This window comes from Ptychodera flava, unplaced genomic scaffold (assembly GCF_041260155.1).
Source record: "Ptychodera flava strain L36383 unplaced genomic scaffold, AS_Pfla_20210202 Scaffold_71__1_contigs__length_606264_pilon, whole genome shotgun sequence".
Lineage (NCBI taxonomy): Eukaryota > Metazoa > Hemichordata > Enteropneusta > Ptychoderidae > Ptychodera > Ptychodera flava.
In genome coordinates this window covers 203,345-231,270 of record NW_027248393.1, presented here as the reverse complement: position 1 = coordinate 231,270, position 27,926 = coordinate 203,345, and the positions used below count along the sequence as shown (strand labels likewise).

At 38.4% G+C, this 27,926-nt stretch overlaps 2 protein-coding genes across 2 annotated transcripts; one reads left to right on the top strand and one right to left on the bottom strand.

Annotated features, from left to right (window-relative positions):
* Window positions 1-66: 66 nt before the first annotated feature.
* On the bottom strand, window positions 67-27,926 carry LOC139128815 (otolith matrix protein 1-like). The gene is made up of 8 exons (XM_070694523.1): window positions 27,398-27,926; window positions 9,657-9,772; window positions 8,894-9,011; window positions 8,499-8,756; window positions 8,047-8,200; window positions 5,941-6,118; window positions 3,688-3,771; window positions 67-1,231 (listed from the first exon to the last, which is right to left on the bottom strand). Exons 1-8 carry the CDS (start codon window positions 27,495-27,497, stop codon window positions 947-949), a joined length of 1,293 nt encoding a protein of 430 aa, XP_070550624.1. The 5' UTR covers window positions 27,498-27,926; the 3' UTR covers window positions 67-946.
* Window positions 15,339-25,125, top strand: LOC139128801 (CD59B glycoprotein-like). Its single transcript, XM_070694510.1, has 3 exons — window positions 15,339-15,572; window positions 17,451-17,573; window positions 22,646-25,125. Exons 1-3 carry the CDS (start codon window positions 15,521-15,523, stop codon window positions 22,873-22,875), a joined length of 405 nt encoding a protein of 134 aa, XP_070550611.1. The 5' UTR covers window positions 15,339-15,520; the 3' UTR covers window positions 22,876-25,125.

The following is a 27,926-nucleotide window of genomic DNA, read 5'->3' as shown; positions in this document are numbered from 1 at the left end:
CAAAAAAGACTTATTGGATACGGTGTATTTATTTTCACTATTTTATTAAAATTTACAGGTTAAGAGATGAGAACAATTACAAAATGTAATATCTTACAATAAACGTGACATATTTTCATGGTCGCAGTAAAATGTATTCTTTGCGAAAATTCCTGACTTGTAATCTCTACTACAGCAGACAAATCGTTAAGTCATGCTATCAAGGCACCTTAAACTGACGCCTTACTTCTTTTGCTTCATGTAAAGAACGATTTCGGAGGTAAATGAATTTATAACATCATGTCAAGTCCTGAGCTTACGAATAATATGCAATAAATATCTTGCTTTGCATTGTGTGTGACCCGTGATGGCGTATGTCAAGTTTCTAAGTCCACATGCATACTCTATCAGAAGAGAGGAAAACTCGCCACTGGATTGTCAGCTTAAGTTTTGCAGCCATTATCTTAATTTATGTGGAAAAAAACTAGAAATTCTAACTTGAAATTGTGAAAGACTTTGTCTATAAATATCTATACACCGTCAACTATTTGAGGTCCATGCGGCGTTCATAGTTAGCAAGACACTATTCAACTTGGTGCACGTTTCGACCGCGGTTTTGTTGTTGTTGTTGTTTTTTTTTTTTTTTCAGCTCTGCAGAATCGAGAGCAACATGAAAGACGCACAGTACTGGTATCGAGCAGTGACTGTGTAAAACATTTCTCTATGTCTGCTACCTTCACTACCTCTTAAACATTTGCATAAATAAAAACTAATCCTGATAAAAAATGTGCTATTATCAGGCTCATTTTCAAGAACAAAAAAATTGCAAGTCAAGCTCACAATCCTTACAAAAAAGAACCTATTTCTATGTACATTATATGTATTATGCTCTAAAATATATGTAAAAAAAAATAGACAGGTCGCACTGAGCTGGACCTTACAGTCAAAGATTGAACGTATTGTCTTTCTACAGGTTGAGAAAACTGCACACGAAAGCCACTAAACACGTCGATAAAAGTGTGTTTGTTGAAAATGTGTGTCCAACGCTTAGTTGGAGAGTTTCACTGGGTGGCGGAGGGCATCCAGTCAAATAGTCTTGTAGATGCAGGTAGTCCTCCCCAAGCCAACTGGAGTATGTGTTCCTTTTACCGACATCTTCCAACCTCTCGGTGACGTCACTGAATAACAAATCCGTGTAGTACTCGCCGGATTGGAACATTTGGAAGTCGTGTTCGTCACTGCCATAAATGTGCTGAAGCAAGGAACGATACAAAATGTAGATAATTCGGAGAAAGATGTATAATAGGCTGAAATTAATAGCATGTCATCGCAGAATGTCATGTTCAATACATTCATTGATGGCAGGGATTTGAGGAGCACAACATCCGACATCCATGGCCATGAGTCGGGATTTTTTCATTTTAAACATTTTTACATTTTAGTAGTACATGTTTGACATGTTAGGTCGGAACTAACGTGACCAAAAAAGCCAAACTTGCAAACCTATCGTGTATCGTGCAGACCTAACGTGTAAGAACCTATCGTGTCTAAAATGTCTAACGTGCATGTCATTTTAGACTCTCAACATGGGTCAAAATCTATCATGCCAATCGTGCAAACTTATCGTGTAACGTGCAGACCTAACGTGTACGGACCTAACGTGTCTAAAATGTCTAACGTGTATATGACTGTACCATTCAACTTATCTGGAGTCCCTAAAATGACATGCACGTTAGACATTTTAGACACGTTAGATCCGTACACGTTAGGTATGCACGATACACGATAGATTTGCATGATTGCCATGATAGCTCTTGACTCATTTTGAGACCCTCATTGGACATGCACGTTAGACATTTTAGACACGTTAGGTCCGTACACGTAAGGTCTGCACAATGCAAGATAGGTTTGCACGATTGGCATGATAGCTTTTGACTCGTGGACAACCTAAAATGACATACACGTTAGACATTTTAGACACGTTAGCTCCGTAAATCTTAGGTCGGCTCCTTATACGATATGTCTCAAGATTAACGTGATGGCCTACAAACACGGTAAGGTCTAACTCTATCATGCCAATCGAGCAAACCTATCTTGTATCGTGCAGACCTAACGTGTACGGACCTAACGTGTCTAAAATGTCTAACGTGCATGTCATTTTAGGTTCTCAACATGGGTCAAAATCTATTATGCCAATCGTGCAAACCTATCGTGTATCGTGCAGACCTAACGTGTTCGGACCTAACGTGTCTAAAATGTCTAACGTGTATGTCATTTTAGGTTCTGCAACATGACTCGGATTTCTATCATGCAAATCGTGCAAACCTATCGTGTATCGTGGAAACCTAACGTGTACGGACCTAACGTGTCTAAAATGTCTCACGTGTATGTCATTTTAGGTTCTCCACATTTGACTCTTTTCTATCATGCAAATCATGCAAACCTGTCGTGTATCGTGCAAACCTAACGTTTACGGACCTAACGTGTCTAAAATGTCTAACGTGTATATCATTTTCGGTTCTCCACACAAGTCAAAATCTATTATGCCAATCGTGCAAGCCTATCGTCTATCGTGCAGACCTAACGTGTACGGACCTAACGTGTCTAAAATGTCTAACGTGCATGTCATTTTAGGTTCTCAACATGGGTCAAAATCTATTATGCCAATCGTGCAAACCTATCGTGTATCGTGCAGACCTAACGTGTTCGGACCTAACGTGTCTAAAATGTCTAACGTGTATGTCATTTTAGGTTCTGCAACATGACTCGGATTTCTATCATGCAAATCGTGCAAACCTATCGTGTATCGTGGAAACCTAACGTGTACGGACCTAACGTGTCTAAAATGTCTAACGTGTATGTCATTTTAGGTTCTCCACATTTGACTCTTTTCTATCATGCAAATCATGCAAACCTGTCGTGTATCGTGCAAACCTAACGTGTACGGACCTAACGTGTCTAAAATGTCTGACGTGCAGACATTTACAGTGTGTAGTCATGCACGTTTGTCCTGCACGTTTGGGTTCTATAATGTACAATGGCGTACAACTGCCCATAGCACGATACCTTCAACAATGTGAAACGTGCATTTTTACCAACTACTGGCCATAGCTCACATCCGACCCCCAAGGCCCCCCCCTCTCTCTCTCTCTCTCTCTCTCTCTCTCTCTCTCTCTCTCTCTCTCTCTCTCTCTCTCTCTCTCTCTCTCTCTCTCTCTCTCTCTCTCTCTCTCTCTCTCTCTCTCTCTCTCTGTCTCTCACTTATTTCACGGAATTTGGAGATGTGTGGAAGCACAGGAGATAATGGATGTTGCAAATTTTCTTCGGAAAACCTACCGGACTTTTGGAGCACAAGACTTTTACATTATAGCCCAAGTTATAGTGAGAAGGAAGTTCAGAAACATGTGTATTAACATGTTCTTGTTTGTCATGTTTGCTTGATGTGACTGATATAAAACCCTCAAAACTGGTAAAGTAATACATTTCTTTGCGGTGAAACGTCTAGGGGACGGGGTTATAAATAGGATACGTCAAGTTACTATGGGAACATATAGTTATATTTGTTTTTTTTGAAATAATCATTGTAAACTTTTAGAACATTGTTCAAATTCGTTCACAAATTATCGCAATTTGAAATATATCTGTTTATCAAATAAAAGAAACTCGCCATCTGCTTTCTCGCCGAATGCTTAAAATACCGACACGTACCTGGCCCTCTAGTAACAAATTTTTGTAAGCGTCAATATTTTCCTGGGTATTATTGGAGGAAGCCATGACCACGTTCGACGGTATCTGGCACAAAGAGAAGAAATTGTCGAGTAAGTTAAATTGTCAGGGCCCTAGCAGGGTAGCGCTAGGATTTCAAAGTTATTAGCCATAGATTCCTTGCGTGGCGAATTGGTCATACATCTTTTTAGCCACACACAACTTTCTTTAGCCACACAAAATTTTTGTACAATAAAATCAAAACAAAACTAAGTACTCATCTTGTTTGAAGTGCTATAGACTTCACATGCAAATACTCCTACCCCCACCCACCCACCTCTTCTCAGACAAGGACTTTTTGAACGCATCTGCCAGTTACACTTCTTTAAGAAGACTGTTGCAGTTCATTTTCTGTGCTAGGAATCCTTAGCAACCCATATGATTCAATTTAGTACAACCAGAGAGGTAAACTATTGTGCAACACATACACACAATTACGGGGCTTCCTTTCCTCATCGTTTGAACTGCACTTAGTATGTTTAGATGAAGAGTTGAAGACAAAAACAGTAACTAATTTTTTTATTGATTAAATTTGGTGTTTGGACCAACTGACATTAGTTGATTCACGCATGTACAACATATGCTTTCAACAACTTGCCTTGATTAAAGTGTCTCGTAGTCATTATTGTGTTTGTCAATCTGTTTTCAAAGTTGGATGGCGTATTTTGACAAGCATACGGTAAGCGGTCTTTAGATAGAAAGAAACCACAAAGTATTGAGATAGTCGAAGTTTCATGCCCGGTTTATTTCAGTTAAAAACTACTGTATGTTTTCAGTTGGCTTCGAATTCACAAAATACGGTTTCCAGTCACCTTGTGGAGATTCAACAGACACATGTCAGACGCGACGCGACGTAGGAAATATATCACGATATCAACTGTAACAAGTTACAACACAAATTTATTTGTAAACAAAGTCGACCGTCATGGCTCTCTCGCTACAGGCTGGATAAGGCCACGATATCAACAGTTTGTATGAGCTAGCTTATCGATTGTACGTCGCTTGAAAATCAACAAAATACACTGACCCCTTCTCGGAAAGTTTGCATAAATTACTGGAACTCTCCATTGTTAGGGTGGATGATGTCATTATTTTAGTCCTTATATGGTACTAAACTGGGTTCAAAGGGTAAAGGAAAAACTTTATGGCTTGCTAAGTTCGGCAATGCGTACCTAAGCTGGACAGAACGCATAGTACACAACCACCGTCGGTATCGTAAACAGACGTGGCGCTGAGAGCGAGAGTATAGTCAAATCGATTTTGTCACCTGATAGTACCGTATTGTCCACCGTGAATTTGACCGGGGTCTTTTAGTTTGAGGCCAGTTCGCCACACTTTCATGAGCGTGGCGAACCAAGAAGACATTTTATTCCCCACCCAGCACTTTCTGTCGCATTTTGCGAATGTGGCGAGCGCTAGTGCGACCCCTGCGGGCCTAGGGAGATCTCAACTTCTTTCATGTTCCCCGTTGTTGTTGGATTTTTACGTCCGACGAATGCGATCGATGTCACAACAGGGCGTTCTCTCATCAAGCCATGGCACACTGATTTCTCTTCTTCTATTACATCAAGCTGGGACGAGTTTTTTTTAATGCATTAACATTTGTTCCACGCTTTTTGTCGATTTTACTTCCATTTTGTAAACCAGAAGTAATGAACGATATTAATTGATAATGAGAAAATGACAGAATATGCTCGAGTTCCACATTTTAGTTTTGAATGTAAACATAGACAGTTTACATCTATGATGTAAAGTGCAATTGATGGTGGATTTTTATCAAAGGAGAATCAACTGTTGAGGAATCTTGTTTTCCATATTTCTCAATGTTATGTACTAAAAGCCCAATTTGCAGTATTAATTTTGAAATGACTGTCCAAAAATATACAACCCAATCTTGAGAGAGATATATTGTCTTTGAAATATCGGTACGTGCGGGATTTGGCAGACGAGCTCAGATGTATACATGTGCTTATGCGGCGGCCATCCTACAGCCCGGCAACTCGAAAATTACTGTAGTTGTGTTAAAATCCACGTTGTGCGTTCGTTGATAGTTGTTTTTAAAAAAACATGCCATGGTTACATTTCAGTAAGTAGTTTTACATAAATTGCATTTGATTCCACACAATCTTATCGGGAAAATGAAAAAAACAAAATACTGCTAATTGCAATTCGGCTTTAATGTTTTGGTCTCTTTACCTTGCCAAGGTGACAACCGTCAAGTTTGTAGTCGTAAATCGGTTTCCTGGAACCATCTTCACATAGTATGACGTAATCATCTTCTTGTATTCCCTCTGCCCAACTACGTGAATGTTTTTTTAATTCGATGACGACTTGGTGTCTGGTGAATGATACGTCACCGCCTTCCATCAGGCAACTAATTTTCAAATTAAAACAAATCATGACGTCAATTCCTTCATTCAAATCCATGTTTGGTCGGCGGGGCTACCAACGAAATTATTATGTTTAATAAGAAATAACGTATACATTTTGTATGTTATTGCCAGAAATTTGTTGAATAAAGCGTGCATCAAAACCTAGAAACAGCAAACTTAGGGCTTTCCAAAACTTCTCCAAAGTTCATACAGGGACACATTTATAACTAGACTGAAAGATCCGTCGCTCGAGGGCGCTCTCTACGCTCCCCTCTTACTGAAAGAATGCCAACAGGAGAGGCGAGAGCGTCCTCGAGCGACGGGTCATTCAGTCTAATTTATAACGTGCACTAGCTATGAAAGAGAAAACAAGTAGTTTTGACTGGACTTGCAATATACTATTCGAAAAGTGTGGTTTGATTAAGTTCACATGTACGGAATTGGTTTTACAACGTTAGAAAAATGATCTCCCTGTATCATCTCTCCTTAGAAATATATGGCTCTGTCTCAGGGACCACTGAGAGCAGTACACCTCTTCATCCATTTGCGAACCGCTCTAATACATACTTATGCAAGTCTCTGTTTTTCCATTGTACGGAGAATCCGCCGGAATAATTAACTATCTTTCTTAGCCTCATCTACGGTCACTCGTATGGTGGAATGACCGTGCCTCGTCAGACTGATATCTGCGTCTCAGTTTTTTTTTAAGCTGTCACGTGATCGGTCTGAAAGATCAGTACAAAACTACTCAAGAGCTACGTATACGTTTGCTGTAAATTTTGATGTGTTCACGTAACTTTTACTTCTACTCGTAAGACACACTTTTCTATTCTGCTCCCAATTAATTATCATGTCGTGGTGCCGTGTGTTCAATTTGTCACCATAGAATCCCGGGTATTTTCAGGTCGATCATTTTTCTCATCCTATGAAAATCAGTGAAAGGCGTACGAAAATGTTACCATATTTCATCGTCATTCTAATGCCACAGAAAGCCATGGCTAACAGTTCGTCTTTATTGAGGAAAAGATTGAGAATGTCCTTACAGCACAAAAACAATAAAAGTGCAATGTATTATCACAGCTTTTGAACGTTGGATTAGTGCGCCCTCACCTTACCTAGTATTAACATTTCACACTGCAAGAATGGCCCGCCCCGTTTAAGAATCTTGGATCATATATCTTTCAATTTAAATTATCCAAACCGATGCCGAGATAATCGTGCATAGTTCCGTGTTAAAGCCAGCGACTATGCAAAGGTAAACAATTTTTGTCTTTTTCTGTGTAAATGTTGGTAGCAGTGAGTAGGCGAGTAATGAGAAAAGAGAACTTGATATTTCCGTGTCAGATGCTGAGATATATCACAGAAATACATCCCTACATATACTTTTGAATTTATGCAGTTTACATTGCTATGTGCTAACTTTAGTATTCATAAACTTGAGGGCTTAAGAAAGTGAGGCATTAGTTTCAGTTCTTTTCAGCGTGGATTCGTCACAACACGTTCCTTACACTGGGATGACTGTTGGACATATGAAGAAAACGAATCACTTGCTGACCTCGCCACCGTGACAAAGATGTATGACATGTTTGTCAAAACACCAAGAAAAACTGCATATCGAGTCATCGATTTTGTGCAGAATCTTTATAAAGATGAGAACAATATACCTGAATAAAAAAATAAATCAGTGTATTCAAACTTTATGTTCATTTTGCATGTATCCTTCTTCATATGATACGCATGACTCTATTTTTAATACTTTTTTTTCAAAATGGCTTCTCTAATTAAACTGAGTTTTTTAGTGACGTGTTAAAAAAAAATTCAATATCACACAACGTCTCCCATCACTCAAACACCGCAGTGGGCAACAATAGATAATGTTTCATGCAATAACGTCAAAAAATCAAATTTGCATTTTTTTATTTGTACTCACCGAAATGATCCAATATTGCCATAGTAATCCTCACCCTGGTTACGGGCACATAAATCATTTGCATAATTGTTCAGGTCTTGTGAATTACCAACGCACCAGTCACACAGTTTGTATGGATTGACGCCCTCACCGTTGTAAGCCTCCCAACTTGACCCTAATTGTTAACCACATACAACAGTTTGTTTCACACTTTCTCCTCGCTTCGGTGTGCAGGGATGACAAAAAAACCACTATTCAATGATTATTTCGGTAAAAATCACATTCATGGCATGAGTCATGCAAATCACATGAAGAAGAATACAGGCAAAATGAGCATAAAGTTTGAATACACCGACTTAATTTTTTTTCCATGTTCTCCTAAATTAATGTCTTTTGAGACTACAGTACAATCAATTCTATAAAATTCTGGAAAATAACGGACGATGAGTATTGAATATCTTGAACACGGTTACCTGGTACACAGCTCTCTCCGAAGAAATCGCCAGCAGACATTGTGTCTGTGAAGTTATAGTACTGCCTCCGAACCTGTTCAGGTCCTTTACATCCCTGCCTTTCTAACAGTTGCCGTTGAAGCAGCGTTGACATGGGAACAACCCAGCCGGCTGCCATCTTGATGCCGCCATGGCAACTGCGCTTTCCTTCGAGTGTCGCCATGGTGACGTTTATGTCACTGGCCTTCGCAAAAGCCACGACGTAAGATTCAAGTCCGTCTGGGTATGAAGAAACAGAGAAATATACAGAAGACTAGGAAATTGTACCAATTAAGTTACATAATTATTTTTTTTAATGTTGTTCGTAATTTTTTATTTTAAGCTGGAATTTGTAACATTCAAAAAGTACTCCTTACCTGGGTATTGCTCGGCCATGATCGGAACCAGGCCGTACACTGTACCAGCTGTGTACACGTCACCGACATCAAACGTTGCCAAGTCCGCTTTACCGTCCATTATGGCTTCCATACATTCCTGGGAAATAGAGATTTTAGATATATTGCCTGCGATAAATTGTAACCCTGTTTCAGCAAAAGTTTATAACTTTCCGTGTCGGGCGCATACTATATTTTAAATCGCATGCAGAAGACCCTACATTCGTCTCATCGAGCCATAAACAACGGCAATGACGGCATGGCGAATAGCCATAAAATGCATCGTCGTAAACCACGTGTCCCTTTACGGCAACATCTTTGCGTTGCCTAAAGATTTTTGCATTGGTCCGCGCGCGGAGCGGAAATTACGCTTTGGCTCGAGAGAATGCATCAAATGTTGCGTCCTTATCATGAAGCGGAGGTAAAGCCCTGGCAAGCGAGATTAAGGAACACCGGTAAAAATCATTGTGGACTTTGGTCAGATATCACAGAGTAAATGTCATAAGATGTCGGTTCTGATCAACTTTGGTATTAAGACTTTGACAGGGATAAGTGACATTTCAATGCTCGGTGATTCATGTACGACGGATTTTCCTAAAACCTGGTCACATCATAACAGTAGATGAAAATCCTGACAAAACCAAGTAATTGCATAAAGTAGACTTGACAAAAGACTCGTTTTAAAGAATGCTGATCATTAAATCTTGCTTATAACAATATGAATGTGCTTTCAATTTTTACTGACCAGTGACTGGTGTTTTTGTACACATTCAATTTCCGGCTTCAGTGACTGTTCATTGAAAGCTTTCTTCATCTCTTCACATTTTTTCTGCTCTGCGTTGTAGATGGTACACCATCTCGCTGCAATTAAGCACAAAGGGTTACTTTCGTGTACATTAACATGGCAGGCAGAAGAACTACCTGTAGCAAACACCTTGATATGGTCAGGCACAGCGCCCTCACAGTCATGCACATAAGATGATCGTGTGAAGGACTGAAATGTCATCTTAGTGCAGTCCTCCTATACGCTAGCAAGCACTAGCATAAAAAGTGACTTCTATTAAGGCCAGGAATAATAATACAATTAGTCCTCAGAATGGCCGTTGCTATTCTAGCTAATTTCGATACAACATATGGGACCATATGCGTCGGGACAGTGGTAAAAGAGACTAAAACATGCATGGGCTCAAAGTAATATGAAAACGCGCAAATATTAGACACCACCTTCAGGACGTTGAAGGCCTTTTTGGCGACCCTGAGATCGCTTTGTTCTACTCTGTAAGAGGATTATGGAGCTTTGTAACTGTCAGTGAGAGTTAGATTCTCAGCCCACTTTTGACCATTTGACCTTTGATTGCATGCCGTTTCTTATAAACTAATTAATAATTTCCAATAAAGTGGCTTAGTTTTGACATCGCTTTCTGTAAGGCTGCGTTCACAAAAAACGATTAGGGGGGCTGGAGGAATTCAGGGGGGGATTCGAAAATTTTTGGGGTAGTAGAGGGGGGGACTTGAAAATTTTGCTCTACCTGTAGGGGGGGGACTTGAAAATTTTTGGTTCCCTTTTGTGTTTTACATTTTCCAATTCCAAGTTTTTGTAGATAATTCAATGAAAAATGAATACCATTTTTAATGTCATCATAGTAATAATTTAACAAAATTTAGAACCATTTTGTCACATTTCATGACTTGTATCTCGAAAAAATCTAAATGTGTGGTTTGCCGTAAAAAAACAAACTTGAGCCTCGTAACCTGGGCAGAAGCTGCAACTGTTAATGATTTCTGCAATATTTCTATGCAATGGAACAACTATAGTCTCCTGCTATCTCCCTACAGCATGCTCAAACACACAATATTTAGTTTGTCAACAAAGCCTGTATATATAAATATAAATACGTATTTGGTGATAATTTAATTGGAGTCCAGGCTGACAGTCAGTTGTCAGTGTTTTAATGCATGGTACACATACATAGGCTGTGATAGCATTAGCTGAATACTCGACAATTCAACATGCTGTAGGGAGTAGAACAAGAATGCAGTTGTAAAACTGAACAAAAATATTGCCAAAATTATAAAAGTTAATACAGCTACTGCCTACGGGTAGTGTCACTATCATTAATGCTCTGCTACTGCAGTGTCACTGTCACTGCATACCTGAACAGTGACAGAGATAGCTCTGACTCTGATGTACATGCAGAAGAGTTTAGGTCAAATGATGCTCATGACAGTGAAACATACTTGTACACAAGATCAGGCCAGAGAGCAACACATGGAAGAACACATAGAAATATTTGAATTCTGGCATATGAGAATAATCAAATATTAAAGAAAAAAGATGGGGTCACCATCCTTGATTTTCTAAATTTTCACATTCTTGTTATAAAATGTTACAGAATCTGATGTAAAACTTTGAACAGTAAAGACTAAAAGAAAAAATATGTGACCAAATGGAATTATTTATTTTTTAAACAAATTTAAAATTATTACACCCAAAATTTCAGAGATTAAAACATTTATTTGATGAAACATTTTACCTTCCAGTATTGTCAACTTTGAGTAGCATCTAATCCATATATGTCTTGTAGTTTTGAAACAAATTTTTGGTAGGTCACTGTGCAATATGGCAATTAGCCAAAATTCACAATTTGCCTACTCTCTCATGATTGTCATTTTGTGTGCTCTTCAGCAGGAGCAATTGACCTGGCCAGAGTTGGATTAACTCATGTTGGCTTTTAGACCAATAAATCTAAAAATTCACTGATGCGTTTAAAGAACTTGCCTTGGGAATATGACTATAGAAAGTGCTAAAAAAGGTTGTGTTGAACACCTGTGAGCGGAACGGCGCGATACATGTTTATTTTTTCTGCGCTCACATCCTTTACAAATATGCGGGCCTGTGATAGTTGGGGGGGGGACTTGAAAAATTTTGACCATATAGAGGGGGGCATTTGAAAATTTTTTGGGGTACTTAGGGGGGGGATCTGAAAAAAAATAAGATTTCAATCGAAATTCCTCCAGCCCCCCCCTAATCGTTATTTGTGAACGCAGCCTAAGACCATAATTCTAGATCTCTAAGTGTAAAATATCATAGTTTTCTTCATTTTGGATGTTTGAAGTGATGGTTTGTCACCAGGAATCTGGAATTGAATTGAGTAGAGTTCCATACTCTGTCTCAATTTCCTCTTGCACATGTCTATTTCCACTTTTAATTGTTGCAATTACTGTATGTCCCGGCCCATTGTTCAAGTCATTTCTGTTATCATTCCAGATGTCTTTAGTGCTTGAAATTTTACTCTTTGACCATTTTTCATAAAAGGGGACACTTCCTTCATTGTTTATATTTTCATTGTACCACAGAACTTCATTAAGAAGATTGTGTTTTGATGTTGGTAAATTCACTCTTGAAAGTCTAAGTGACTCCCAGGTATTCAACATATTTGGTAGTTGTTGACTTTGAAATTGAGATGGAGATAGTGATAATCACTATTCAGTTCATTGTGAAAATTCGCAATGAAATACTTTGATAAGTTGGCTCATTTAGGGTTCTGTTTATCTGGATTTTTCGTTTTCTTTTTTTTTTATTTGTCACTCGCAACCTCCGGCCCGAGGACTTCTTAATCACTGGCGCCCTCAACGACAAATCTAGGACATGCATCATATCGTACAAACCAACGTGCTGCCAAATTTAATTATCACACACCCTGGCAGGCAGTCTTGCAACATTATTTATAGTATACCAAATTTGTGAAAAATGTTACTGATCAATCTCTCGAACAGTAAATCATACGCGGAATGCCGAGGTAGTAAAGTATTGCAAAATGCTACAACTATCACTATAAGGGATGGACCATTAGACCTTGGGAGGGGGGTGGTCACAATGAAATTGTGAAAATTTTTTTTTTATTATTGTAAATTTCTGAAATTTTTTTTTTCCAATTGAGATTAGCTGTGCAAATTTTTTTTTTCAGAGTAAATTTTCAGATTTATAATTTTTTTTTTCGTTCGTCGCTGTCTGAAGATAAAGAGGGCAAACATGTGGTGCCAAGCACCACAAGCGGCCACGCAAGCAGTGACTGGGAAGAGGTCAGGAGAGGGGTGTCCCCCTGCTGCTGTTGGAGCTTTTGAAAAATAGAGATTAAAATGGTGTTATTTGGTGGCACTTGGGGAGTATTTTTGCGGGGGTGGTGAGGAGGGGGTGTCCCCCTCCTGCCGTTGGAGCTTTTGAAAAATAGAGATTAAAATGGTGTTATTTGGTGGCACTTGGGGAGTATTTTTTGCCGGGAAGGTCAGGAGGGGATGTCCCCCCTCCTGCTGTTGGAGCTTTTGAAAAATAGAGATTAAATGGTGTTATTTGGTGGCACTTGGGAGTATTTTTGCGGGGGGTGGTCAGGAGGGGGTGTCCCCCTGCTGCCGTTGGAGCTTTTGAAAAATAGAGATTAAAATGGTGTTATTTGGTGGCACTTGGGAGTATTTTTGCGGGGGAGGTCAGGAGGGGGGTGTCCCCCCTCTTGCCGTTGGAGCTTTTGAAAAATAGAGATAAAAATGGTGTTATTTGGTGGCACTTTGGGAGCATTTTTTCGGATTACACATCTTCCTCTGAAACATGGTCTTCTTGCTCCTCAGTAGCTTCGTATAGTTTTGAAAATTGACTATTTTGGTTTCCTGGCTTCCCTTTCTACTGCGTGGTGAAATGCCTACATTCACCCCACCAAACATCATGCATATCTCATGATTTACAATTGATTTTGACAAGCTGAGAAGCTAAAATAAGCTAAATAATATAGTTAAATTTGCATGTTTGTGTTTTTAGAGCAATTGTTGCCCTTTTTTGATCAAAACATCTATTTCTCTGTAGCAGCATGTCCAAAATGATTGGATGTGTATAGATGTGTTGAAATTTCAATATTTGTCTTTTTGGGCAATTTATGCCATTCATGGTCAAAAAATCTGTATTCTCTGAAAGGGCTTGTCAATTTCTTTGAAATTTGCTACACAAAAACGATTAACCATGCAGATTTATTCAGTATTTGCTATCGAGAAACTTTCAAAGTTCAATCCTTTTATGTGTTTTTGTGTTGGGATTTGTTGGATAGATGGCATTCTACGTAGTGTATTGTTGAATGTTAAAACATGTGTTGCTGTTGTTATTTGAGGCTGTTTTTTGAGAAAAAAGAATTGAAAATGCCTTTTTAAAAGCAAAAGAATACATAATGACTTGATATGTTGTTTTATCATTATTGACGTGTTTCTACTTGTTCATCCATTCTTGCATTCATCATTGTAATAAAATGCTGTGAAAAAAATGAAACTGATGTGGCCTGCATCTGTTTACCTTGATCTTAAAAGGCAAATACAACTTTCCGTCTTGACAACCATACCATAGTTTCAATGTTTTACCTAGTGTACCTGCTTGGTTTGTACGCAGGAAACAAGTACAAAACAGGCTCTATATTTCATAATTTTCAAGTGATCAGAATACAAAGTCCTGAAAAGATAAGATAATCACAACTTCCAGTATAAGGGATACAGTCACTCTAAATGTATAAATTAAAATTAAAAATGTGCCGGGAGGATGTATTAAAAATACAGAAAGTTGCTTACTGTCGGTAAAATCTAAAAAAAATTCAAAATTTTAAAGACTTTTGCAATTTTTTTTTTACGCCTTTGTCTTCTTATTTATTTTTTTTTTATTTTGCAAACTAGTTTGAAGATTTTTTTTTCCTAACTTTCTGCTCTGAAAATTTTTTTTTTCTGTTTTTGACCACCCCCCTCCCAAGATCTAATGGTCCATCCCTAAAGGATAGCTGTGATATCGCAGCGGTACTTGTGGCGTGTATCGAACGCGCTCGGGTCATTGAGGTCATCGCCACAGTCGGCGATGACCTCAATGACCCAAGCGCGTTCGATACACGCCACAAGTACCGCTGCGATATCACAGCTATATAAAGGACTGTTTTCGAGGTTCTGTACTAAAACCGCATGAATTTGGCATGAATTATGAACGTCATTCAGGATTCCAGTTCAGTTTGGTACTTATTAAAGTCATGGAGCTTGATCCACTCGTAGCTCCATGTGTACAACTTATAATGACGAACATTATATTGCAACCATAAATATTTCGATAGCTATTTTACAGTTTTGTAAAAAAATTGTTACACTACTGCCTTGTGGCCCTGTGGTCTGGCAACGCATACGACCACAGTCGTTTGGAGAGCTATTCAGCGCTGGGACTATTCGCCCCATAGACGAGAGTACAGAAGCGAGAAATACCTCGCTTCTGTACTTCTCGTCTATGGGGCGAATAGTCCCAGCGCTGGATAGCTCTCCAAACGACTGTGATACGACTCAAGGCACTCTACAACAGGGTCATGACCCGAGATAGTCGCCAAGCCAACGCCTACGCGCCATTGAAAATGGTTATATATCAACCAAAGTAAGCATGCGCAATGAACCAAAACTGACATTCCGCTCGCCCTCCGATTTCGGACTCCACATTGAATTGTTGTGACCTTACGAGAGGCCAGCGTTTGACCAAGGGATTTGACCATCCAATTTAAAAGGCTTACTATGGTGACAGAATATCGCCAGACAAAAAGGTGACAAGTCGCGATGACAGAAAGACTTCTCTTCGTCCTGATTCTTGCGATATTCGCAAGAGAAGGTAAGACAGTGAGACTGAGGAGATCCCAAAACCTGGTTTTAGCACAAATACGATATTGCCATGCCAATTCTGGCCATATTACGGTCGACGCTCTTTAAAGCACTGAGATAATATATATTCAGATGTTGTAAATAGGATCTGATTTACGATTTAATTGTGGTGACATCGACTTGATCATAAACAGAGATTGTTGGACATGTCACACACTATGCATGCACCGGTATTATACAAACATTGAGGACGCGAACCGCAATCACAGCAACGCTGGAACCACACAGACCCAGGAGCGTACACTGGGGATTAGCTGAAAAGATTTGTAGTTTTGTTGTAACACCGCCATAGTCTGGCCTAAAAACCAAGAGCCTATTGTGGCAGCCTTTGTGAGTGACACAATAGTACTGGTACACCGCCATTGTGCTATTGTCGGCCATGCTTGAATAAGTCATTGATTTGGTGTTCATGACCACTTAGACTATTGTCTTCCACAAACTACCTTGCCGGTATATCTGTACCTGCTTAAAGTTCACATAAGTTCAGTACAGTGTTCAGAGTACATCAGCTTTCACGACTCCCGGTCATGCCATGGGAATGTATGCCTAGGTTTAGGAATAATTTCGTAAATTAAAGTACCATACCAGGGTAATTGCCGTAGTTGTGTCTCAGAAAAAGATGTGTTTAGGTTTTGTGTTGGAGACACAACATCTTGAACATGGCAGTCGTCAAGCTCTAGTCATAGAGGTAACAAAAAGAAAGACTTTTACTTCCATGCTCTGGATCTCGCTTCCAATGCTTGTTGACATTGTTATGAGATTTTGTTGTGTTTTCCTCCTTTGAAAGTTGTGTTCAGTCACGGTGATTCAATTAATTAATTGGCTCATAGAGAAAGCTGGCTGTAATAAACGTATAGGCCCCATTGAACAAATTCACCTCAATTTAACACTTGATTGCAATGATATACCAGGAAGAACACCAGTAAAAATACTGGAGAACTCTGGTAAAATTTACCTGCTAACGAGCAGCCCTTTCTTTACATATATATATATATATATATATATATATATATATATATATATATATATATATATATATATATATATATATATATATATATATATATATATTAAATACCTATTAGTATTACATGGTCATTAGGGCTATAGTGCCTGTCTTATATCTATATATATATATAATATATATATATATATATATATATATATATATATATATATATATATATATATATTAATCACCCATTAGTATTATATGGTCATTAGGGCTATAGCGCCCGTCTATTACCCCTTTGGGGCCATGTGTTACCAGAAACAAATTGCTATTCCCTGAGGCCGTAGGCCGAAGGGTATAGCGATGTGTTTCTGGTAACACAAGGCCATGAGGGGTTATAAACGGGCCTATAGCCGGAATAAAGTCCAGGTTATAGGTGTTTTATAACACACCACAAGCTCATGTTGTATTACTAGTATGTTATAGTTTTTAATGTGCTTTGATATTTTCCACTGCAGCAATCCATCATAAGTTTACTTGTCGATATTTCCACAGCTGTTCAAGTTACAGAAGTACATAGAACTACTTCTTACAAAAAAATATTCTAAGCATGCCTAGCAACACCCTTGGTTGCACTTGAATCTTTTCGTCAATGAGCTGTTCAATTCCTACACTGTTGGAATATAAAATCTATGTGTTTTAGAGAGAGGCTCATCGCTCATCCTATATATATATATATAAATATATATATATATATATATATATATATACATAGTTAGATAGATAGATTTATAGGTATAGATATAAGGTAAAGGATTTGAATAGGTAAGTTATTTTTGATAAAATTGTACTGTTTTTTTCTTTCCCCACATTCAGCATATGGTCTGCGTTGCTATGAATGCAGTGGTGCTAGCAGTAATGGACAATGTAACCGTGATGTGGACTTGAGAGAGTGTAGCCCCACCCAGGATGCCTGTCTCAAAGCGGTTGTTTGGTCAAGTAAGTTGCACAGTTCATAGGTCGCATGATTATGTCTTGATTATCTCAAGATGTGTTTTGTTTACTTTTAGAATTTTTGGGTTTTATCTAAAGTGAAGAAGTGATTTCAATCAAAGGATATTAAAACTTCCTTGTATGTGAGAGTGGCAGTGTATGTATCTGACAATCTATTTAATACTCAGTGTTTCATCTAGACAGGGGCAGTGGGGGATTCCCCCTCTGTTGACATGTTGGTACCCCTTAGTAATTTGTTAATGGGGAAGGTGCCAGTCACACCTCAGAGATACAAGCAGAACTCATGAGCGAGCGAATTCCCCAAAAATTTTCTGATAAAGGGAAAGTCCGCATTTTTGATGTCTTCCTGGATGAAACACTGAATACTTGGTAATAATAAGCAAAAGTCTTCTGAAATCATTACCGTACATACACACATTTTGAATTGTTGCGCAAGTGATCAATTCAGTCAAATCTCTTGAGGCATGGCATGAACAAAGGACACTGATCTTTGTTCCACCACAAACAATGCTGAAGGGAATTTCCCCTCTGTTTCTGGTTTTAGATTTGAGTTTCCAACACACACAATACAGTGAGAAACTGTAGTTACACTGGAGACTGAGTGAAAACATTCTTAACGGGGAAGTTCATCACTGTTAATTTTTTCACATGTGCAAAGCTTCAGGGTCGCTCATTCGGGAAAATATATTATCCCCATTTATAACATGCGCAATATTTTTACAAAACCGGACAAAATTAATGACGGAAGTTGCCGTTTAGGGCTTCATCAATTTAATGTATTTTGAATCATGGAAAAAAGTGCCAAGCTTGGCGCTTTCATCACGTGATATGGCAGGAACCATCTTTTGATGGGAATGGCATTGTCCACTCACATTCACGAAAGGCTGTGTGCATTTGCATAACATAAACAATAGTTATGTAAATATGCACAGTCTGGTGTAAACGTGAATGACAATGCCTTACCTGTTGTTGGGAGATGGTCCCTGCCATGTCACAAGATGAAAGCACCAAGCTTGGCGCTTTTTCTCCATGATTCCAAATACAGTAAGTTGGTGAAGCCCTAAACTGCAACTACCAGAACTATTTTTATCTGTTTTTGTAAAAAATCGTGTGAGTCATAAAATTGGGAAAATGGCTTTTCCGGAATTAGCGACCCCAAAGCAAGCACATAAAATCAGCCTTGGTGACCTTAGAGATCAAAATAGCTGGATAAATACTTCCTCAAAATTTGTTATGAACTTGCACAACTTTTAAGGAAGTGGAATTGCTTTCACAAATATTTATATAATGTTCTCCACATCTCATGTTTGTTCAGCTAAACCACAGTCTCTCAATGGAATTAAGTACTGCTGTATACATATCTATGTCCTTGAACCGTTTCTTTTTTTTAGGGTTGGACGATTTGGTATCCTGGGGCAGGGGGGTTCAAAGAGTATGGGAAAAGCAATTCCAAGAGGTTACCACCTTTGGAAAAAATCAAGCCAAGGATTGCTGGAAAAATAAGAAAAAAATTACCAGCAGATATGAAGAAAAATAATGCACATAGAGTTACTCTAAGACTTTACTTTTTGTTTTCAGTGTGACCCCCCCCCCCCCACCCAGGATGCCCCATTTTATGATATCTTTCATTTTCAGCACCTTTTGTCACAACATTTTCAAAACATCTGAATTCATATTTTAAGTCACACTTTTGCTGTTGTTTTACATATACTCAGTGTTTCAATTAAAAAAATTAAGTACTATTATTAATTTGTTGTGCTTCTGCTCCAGTTTCTCGTCCTCACACCTGAAAATGGTTAATACTAAATTCAGCTCGTCCAAATAGCCTGCACTGGATATCCTGTGTCCATTATTGTTTACAATGATGTGCCTTGTCAATAAAAGTATTTGTTGTACATAAAGTGGTTCCCGCACTCACCGCAATATTGAATGCCTTTAGAAATAGAACTGCACTTTTTCAATTTCTTACAACTTTAAGCACAACATTTGCAATGCTATGTGACGAGGGTTAGATGAAGGTTGGACAAGGGTGCAAGAATTTGCCGCAAGATGCCTGCTGCTAATGTGCAGCATCTCGAAAGCTGTTCAATATCCAATTGGTTGGCTGAATCTTACCATTATAATTGAATAATACAAGTAGACTCCCTAAGTTGCTGTGAATAGTGACAATTAACCAATCATATATAACTGTCTGAGCCAGCTGCACATCAGGAGAAGGGATCTTACGGCAAAGATAGACCTACTTATAAATGTCTCAAACAATACGCTTAATAATTTATCATATATTTTGTCCTCCAAACCCTATGATAGAATACATTGATCAGTTAATATCCTTATAGAAGCAGCATTCCAAAATGAAAAGCCATACTCAGAATTTGAACCAATGTATCACATAAACTTTTGAAACATTAGAAATCCCAAGCACTTCGGTAGCATATACTTAAGCAGAAGCTGTATTTTGATTTCTTTGCATTAATTTGCATTAGGTAGTAAAAAAAATAGAAATTTTTCATGGTTGGATATTCACTTGTCTCTATTGATAAGATCATACTGGGAAATTATTTTGTGTCTGATGTAATTTGAGTCTTCATGAAAACTCTGTTTGAAACACTTGAAATGGCCACCAAATAACTCCCATCTTAATATGTGAAATTTAAGCTTTTCTGTATCATGAGGGGACACCCTCTCCTAACCGCCCTGAAGTAATTGATATAATTGTGTCATTTCAGTATTCCACTACCCCTATGCCTTTCCAGTCTTTAAAATCATTAGTCGGTATGTGTCACATGCTTTTAGCCTACTACCTACAAATTTAATCACTAAAAGAGGTAGTGGTTTTCTGACAGATTGAGACCTCGATGACTTGTTATTTGTCTCCAATCTCAATAATTTTGCTGCAATAAAAGGATGTTTGTTTTCTTTCCAACTTTCTACATGTAGCTTCTTGAAGCAGATGCAGTTTACCTATTAGCTCCATGTAAATTTTGTGCTGCTTTGCATTTCTTTCCTAATTCAGATTTGTGATCTTATATTAAGGAAAGCATCTAACAAGAGCAAAGTGACAGTGAATATAGGCATTTCAGCGAGCGTGTGTGGATTCCTCTGAGAGGGAAAGTGGAAAAAAGAAGTCAAAATTCACGCTCTTGAAAAAGAATAATTCTGAATGAAGCAGAGAGAAAAAATTATGCTCCTTGGTTAACATTCAATGCCTCCTCCCCCAAATATAAAATGGTCACCCCTTAGACTTATGTAAAAGGTACTATTATAGCTCTAAATGGGTTTCACTGCTTACAGTATGTTTTGTATATCATTTGCAAGTTTTTGTACTCCCAAAACATGTTGAAATATCTACACAGAATTCAGCTTGTCAACATAATGTCTGTACTTGTGAAATACACTGTTCTTGTTAAATTTGAATTAAGTGCGGACTAGACTTCACTCGTCAACAATAACAATACAGTCTACACATGTACAAGCCAAGTTGACATTACTTGACAAGCTCAACACTGTGTATCCCAATATTCCGCGGGGAGTAGAACACAAATCTATCGCTGAAATTACAAGAAATTATGTAAATACTCATCAACAGTTACAGCTACTGGCCCTTTATAGAGAGTTTAAAATGGGACCAATTTAGGTCTGAGCCTGAGAATGTTCAGTTAATTTTTTACACAGCAATCCAAACTGTAATGCTGCTACTTGGAAGCTGTAAAATCAGTTTGAAATATCTCAATAGAATATGCCTCTATTTTGATACTGTTGTGTTGAAACTCAATAAGTTGTTACCACAGTATCGGTGTTCTTATATTGAATACAGTATCTGATATATACCACTCACAATACCATGTTGGAAGGACAAGTGTTCTCCTTTTCAGCAAGGTCTGAATGTGTGTGATGCCTGTGTCATGTCAAATGTGATTGCTGCTGACAGACTTGAGTTCATTTCCAACAGTATCATCACATATCATACACAAGGCATCGTGTTTTCAAGCTGAATGCCTTGATTACAGTGTTGCTGCCAGGGGGCCCCTTCACGACAATGACCTCAAAACGGAACCCTGGTCCCATTGTCCCGCATTCTTGCATACTGCAGGTCACCTCGGGTGCACTCATAAGTCGACTTAGTGTTGTGTGTAGTCTGCAAGTAATACCTGTTACTGATGATGACCTTTGTTTTGCATGATTATTTTAAGGCTGATATTTATGTACTTTCGGAGCTGCAATTAGGAGTAATTAAAACGCTGCATTTGATATCTCGTATAATAATAATAATAATAATAACTTTATTGACGTTATTCCCTCAAAGGTGAACATAGTCAAGAACTAATACTACAAAAATAAGTAAAGGATACTTATCAAAAAAAAAAAAAAATATATAATATATATATATATACACAGAATGTATACATATATATATATATATATATATATATATATATATATATATATAAGATATAACTTTATGCAGAATATGAAATGTGGGGTAATCTTAAAAAATATCTGTTTCTTGGATAAATGTTGTGAGGTATATCATGCTATCTGTATTGCTCATTATGTAGCAAATTTGGCTTGCAAATCCCAGTTGTTGAAGTTTTCATTGTTGACTGCTATCGAGTCTAGCAATTTTTGTTGTGATTGTGTAATCGGACTGAGCTCTGATTGAAATAGAGACGGTAAACTGCTACTCAAGTTGCCTGAAATTCAAGCATAGTGACGCGGTCTCAGTAGCTTTGATTTTGTTTTGTGAAATTATTTTGTTAGAAAATAATACAAAATTTGATTGACAACTGATGCATGTTGTCCCCAAAATGTGCAAAATGTCCCCCCCCCCAAATAAACAGTAGTGGGACACAGTGTTCCTGGTTTAAAATTCCTAGCTGAAACATAGTGATTGTGAAATACTTTATGAAAAAAGATAAGAATACGTACTAGTTGTATTTAATGCGAATCATGTCAATATTACTTAAGATTAATGCTATTGCCTCTTTAATGCATTGTTTTCAGTCAAAGTCATGTTTTTAGCCCATTTTACCGTGGCTGTACTTATATTCTCACAGGTGTTGATGGAAAAACTATAAGCAAGTCATGCTACTGGCAGAGTGAATGCGACACAGCCCTGCAAACCACATGGCCCTGTGACACACGACAAACAGCATGGGCGTGCTCCGAATGCTGTGACACAGACGACTGTAATTTCAGTGATTCCTCAAGTGCCTCAGCTCTTTCCAGTTTCCATGTTGCCATGGTTATTTTGCTTCTCTTGTTGTTTAAGTCTGTATGTGAATGATACACAAGATGGAATAGGCACCTCCTGCACTGACCACCAATGTAAAACTCATCCTGATTGGTCAAAATAAATGCATTTGGTGATAAAATGTAAATTGCTAACCAGTGGCATCAGGCAATACATTGATGCATTCCTCATCGATGAGAAAAACTGCTACCCAGTCAGTGTCCTCTGTATTAATAAATTTGAATTTGAAGGAGTATGCACCTTTTTCCTTGAACCTTCTGTGATGGCTTGTCGGAAAATTTCTCACCTCATTGTATCTACATCCCTTTTCTTTTAAGAAATACATTTTGTTCAAAGAAACAGGGTAATTTGGACAGAATTTACTAAGTCTTGACCAAAACTCAGTGTGTCTCGTGCTTGTTTTCAGCGAAAAGAAGCATCATACGGCCAGCTGAGTGGAGTGTAAAGACAGTACTAGGCAGATACAGTATCACAGGCATGTGGCCTAGATTCCATCTTAGTCTTATATTAGTCCAAGGTGAATTTTCCAAGAAGCAAGAGTGTAAGGTGTGAGGCTAACAGTTGTAAATTCATAACAAGGTCATTGAAAGTAAAGGAAAAATTGGCTGAAACGTCAGTCAACAGACTACAAACCTCAGTAATTGACTTACTTGTTGATCTCAAACTATAGTTCATGTCAAGAGTTTTAATTTTAATTTTAAAAACTTACTTATTAGAAAAAATTTGAAAATATTTAACCAGGTGCCTTGCTCATGTTCAAGTTGAATAGCTTGCATGTTGTATGTTGATGATGTCATATTCATTCCAGTTTGATCAATATTTGCCGATTTGGTGATAAAGAATTTCTAATCTCATGTGGTATTGCTAAATGTCACCGTTTGTGAAAAACACATGGTAAATATGCCATGTCATTTCAGTACCATAAACCCTGAGTTGTCTGGATGAAAAATTTGAGTATTTGTTTCCTTTTCAGAATACAGTTTTACTTCTTTCAAGAATTTTACTGACTCAGAGATATTCTTTTAAGTTAGAATGCCTTTCTGACAGAGTTTTCAGAACTCTCAAAATTTTTACAATACACTGCTTTTTTAGACTCAATTTGTGACATACAGCATCAGTAAGTAGATTATACACCATCTGTGGGGGTTATTTTGGAGAATCAAAACTTTAATTCCCCCCCCCTTAACCAATTCACCAACCCTGTGTAAGGATGGCACCCATTTTGAATTTCACATATCACTCAATTAATTAACTTGTTTCTAAGGTACCAAAACTTTGTTCATCGATCTCCTAATGTTTATTTTTGATTTTGAAAAAGAATTGCTTACAGTTCCCCTGACTGAGGAAAGATGGAGCAAAATTAACTTGCTAAATCTGTGTATTTATTGACACTTGATAATTGATATTAATGCAATTGATTAGACTGGGATGGTTACAGTTGCATGTGTGTGCAAGAAATTTGATTTTGGAATTTCACCAAAATGTTGATTCACTATATAGTCTATGAGGAAACTATGGATAACACAGGGGTTATCATAGTTTAAATCTTTTAGTATTGAGGCATGTACTAATTTATAAATCCATATTGCTCGCCTTTGAAAATAATGATATTTCAGTGCCTTGACATTGTATTAAACAAGATATTTATAACAATAGAGAGAAGACATTTTTATATGTCTATTGCTTTAAATGTAAGGTATGAGAGTTGCATTTTATTCAGGTTTAATTATAGTATTTTCAATGCAAAACATACTCAATATACAGTTTATGTTGTATTAAATGTAATTTTGTAAGTAAGAATTTTATTTTTATATAAACAATCACTTTATACAGAGTACTATTCACCTAAAGGATCATAAAATCAAGGTTATGTCTTTATGTAGTTGTTTTTGAGTTGATGTGTGAGTTTGTAATTTGAAAGGAAAAAATATTTAATTGACCAGATAGTGCCTTCAATGGTCCACTTTATGTAATGCTTTTAATATATCTTGGCATATCATCTTCGCAGAAATCTGAAGTTTCTCAGTTTTCAAAGAGTTTGGCGTTATCGATAACATACAGTTATACACACAACATTTTTCCAAGGTTTTAAAAATATCCCTGGCTTATCAGCGGCATATTGGTGACACAGAGTACATGTTATTCATTGCCCGGCAACAGTATATGGTCATTTTGATATGCAAATATATGAAGGTGCTGGTTTTGTTATACCGGAAGGGTGGTGTAAGCATTTGGTGTTATAGATTATTTAGTAGTAAAACCAATAAATCTACTTTAAAATTTTGTTGTTTGAATAATTGCTGTTTATCAGTGTGCATTTCCTGAGTGTGTAAAATACAATTCTAGTTCTTCTTCCGTAATCATTTTGAAATGCCCTGGTTTCAGCTCATTAATACAGCTTGATTTGCATTAATGTCATATGTTATTGTTTATGTACACATGTGTATGCATGCAGGCAGTGTAGTCTGGTTCCGTGACCCGTCTTTCCCGATAGAGGACGCCCTCTACCGGGGAAAATGGGTCAGGGAACCAGACTGACAGGCAGTGTTCCGCTTTGGTAATCGGAAATTACCACAACAGATATATTATTATAAAGGCTCCAAATTACTTTTTCCGCGCAAAGAGGAAACAGCTTCCGATTCAGTCCATTTTAGACTATTGTCTTTCGAGCCGATAGGGGAGGCCAAGTTCAGTAATGTATGTAAATTTAGTGTATTTTATCGCGTTGAACTCCTAGTGCTACGTGATGCATTTTGAGCGCCTGGGGAGCAGGGCCCAGTGGATGGTGGCACTCACGTGGAAAATGGACACCCATGCGTCCAAAGATCAGAGGAAACGGAGAGGGGGGCTGTTTTCATCATCCAGGTCCGTGAAAACACCAAAATGGTCACTTTGTACTAAAGCTAATTCTTGAATACCTCTTTTACATCTGTTAGACAATTTTCTGTCATGTTCAGCCATGTTAGCCGTGTAACTGTATTTGCAATTATCTCACCCACTACAAGATTTTACAAAATAGGGGATGTTTTGTTGTTTATTTTTCTCCCGTATTTCTCATAATAAGGATGTCTGTTTTGTTGAAAAATCCCCGATAAGAGGTGTTTTAACATTTTCGGAACAAGCCTGGGTACCCATCCTTTCCTGCGAATGTCACCATCGAGGGTAAGGCAGGGGCAGAATTGTATTCGTGTTCCAATCACCGTAAATGAACGTTTGGTTCCGCCTTGCGGTAAAATCAATGCGGATGTAGTGTATGGGAATGTTCCAGAGTACACAAAGGTTGCTTCTCCGGATCCTCGCCCGTTCGTCGCTACACTACGTTGGCCCTAAGCCACGTGGCTTTTCATGGCAGCAGTTACATGTACTAGTTGGCCCAGCCCCTCGCTTGGCTTTTCTCGGCAACAGTTACCGGCAGGCCCAGTCCCCAGTCGCTCGGCTTTTCCTAGCAGCAGTGACTGGTCATCGCATGCACCCCACACGATCTGGGCAACAGCCTGCCGCTAACGCGACAATATACTAAAGTTTATTCCTTCAGTTTACTCTGCATTGATTCAAAAATGGTATAATCCTTCCGCTTTTTATTCTAATCGCGACTGTGATTTCTTGTTTTGATAAGCTTTATAGTGCATTTTTAGGTTCGTCGCTCTTGTCACCCAGGTTTAGTTGACTTATATCTTTGTACTACTTAGCACACATAAACGTAAGCTTATAGGAACATCTAAGAAAATAACGACGACGACAAAATCAACAACAACAACAAAAACAACAACAACAACATTATAATAATACTTAATAATCATAATTATAGTAGATGGTGGTGATGTTGATGGAGATCGTTGTAAGAAACATATAGCACTGTCAATCCTGTATATCTGCAGTACATATTGCCTTCCGAAACATAACTGCCTATCACTTGGCTGTGGGAAACCAAAGGTTAACTCGCAGCTAAGTACGTTCAGAAGTCTAGAAATCCAGAATTCATGTCAATGCACAGTCCACCTGACACCTGTTGATCACACGATATGAGTACCTTTGCACCACACTGGAGTGGTCCTAACCGTGACTTTTGCCTTCTTAGCCACCCACAAAAACATTGTCACAACTATATCAGTGTCACACTACTAACCGCTCATAGCACGGCGAAGATAAGGGTTGTTTAAGGACTTCAATCGAGCGACAAGAGAGGTTCCGTGTTTACTGTATATCACTACTGCTCTGCCCGGCATTATGCCTCGCAGGCCGCTCGCAGGTGTCAACCGTCTAACGCAGCATCGTACACCGACTTCACGAGCGCATGTGGTCGAGGACATACCAGTCACACATACATACCGTACGCACCGGCGCTCTTTGGTTGGATAGTCTGCTCGATCAGTTGATCTCGTGCTCGGTGGTCAGCTCTCTAACTTACAAAATACTCGGTACGTTATAATACAGAGCACCGAGTAAATAATCGATTTTTCTCGAACAGATTAACCAGCCCACTGAACCGCTCTGCGATACGTCCATGGTAATACACACTTACATAAACTTATGCACCCAGAGGAAGTGTCCTTACCTGGTGGAATGTCGCCGTAGGATTCTGTCAATACCGTCAGAATGTACAAGGAAAACAACAGGGTGGTGTGTGTTGAAGCTGGCTTCCCTCTTGTGTTCATGGTGTGCCGAGTTAGGAAGATCACGGTATTTGTAATAAATCTATAGCTTGCCTCGTATGGAACCGCCGCTCAAAGTCAATCAATTTGTCAACCGTTCAGATAACAGGAGTTATCTGCGAGTTGCGATACGTATACGACTGATAACGTGTGATTCTTTTAAGACGTAGGCAGATAAACAGTTTTGCTTCCCTTCCGCCTACTCCTACAGATTGGAATTCCCAAAGGGTTTCCCAGTTTTCAGAGACAGACCTTCAAAGCGGTGGAGCGAGGGTGCTCGGGTACAATCCACGTTTATACATCTGCCGCTCAAGTCACATTATTGATAGGCTGATAGATATCATATCCTGCACCAAATAGGCATTCTGATTTGGGCTAGCTTTTCAAAGCAATATGGATGACCCGTACGAATGTTCCAGTGGAGTCGGGTGT

What these genes read in the sequence shown, in the direction of transcription:
- LOC139128801 (XM_070694510.1), top strand. Translation starts at nt 15,521, where the DNA reads ATGACAGAAAGACTTCTCTTCGTCCTGATTCTTGCGATATTCGCAAGA. An exon ending in TGCGATATTCGCAAGAGAAG is followed by an intron (nt 15,573 to 17,450) that starts GTAAGACAGTGA and finishes CCCCACATTCAG; the next exon opens with CATATGGTCTGCGTTGCTAT. An exon ending in CAAAGCGGTTGTTTGGTCAA is followed by an intron (nt 17,574 to 22,645) that starts GTAAGTTGCACA and finishes ATATTCTCACAG; the next exon opens with GTGTTGATGGAAAAACTATA.
- LOC139128815 (XM_070694523.1), bottom strand. Translation starts at nt 27,497, where the DNA reads ATGAACACAAGAGGGAAGCCAGCTTCAACACACACCACCCTGTTGTTT. An exon ending in CATGGCCGAGCAATACCCAG is followed by an intron (nt 8,757 to 8,893) that starts GTAAGGAGTACT and finishes CTTCATACCCAG; the next exon opens with ACGGACTTGAATCTTACGTC. An exon ending in ACGGTTGTCACCTTGGCAAG is followed by an intron (nt 3,772 to 5,940) that starts GTAAAGAGACCA and finishes TCTTTGTGCCAG; the next exon opens with ATACCGTCGAACGTGGTCAT.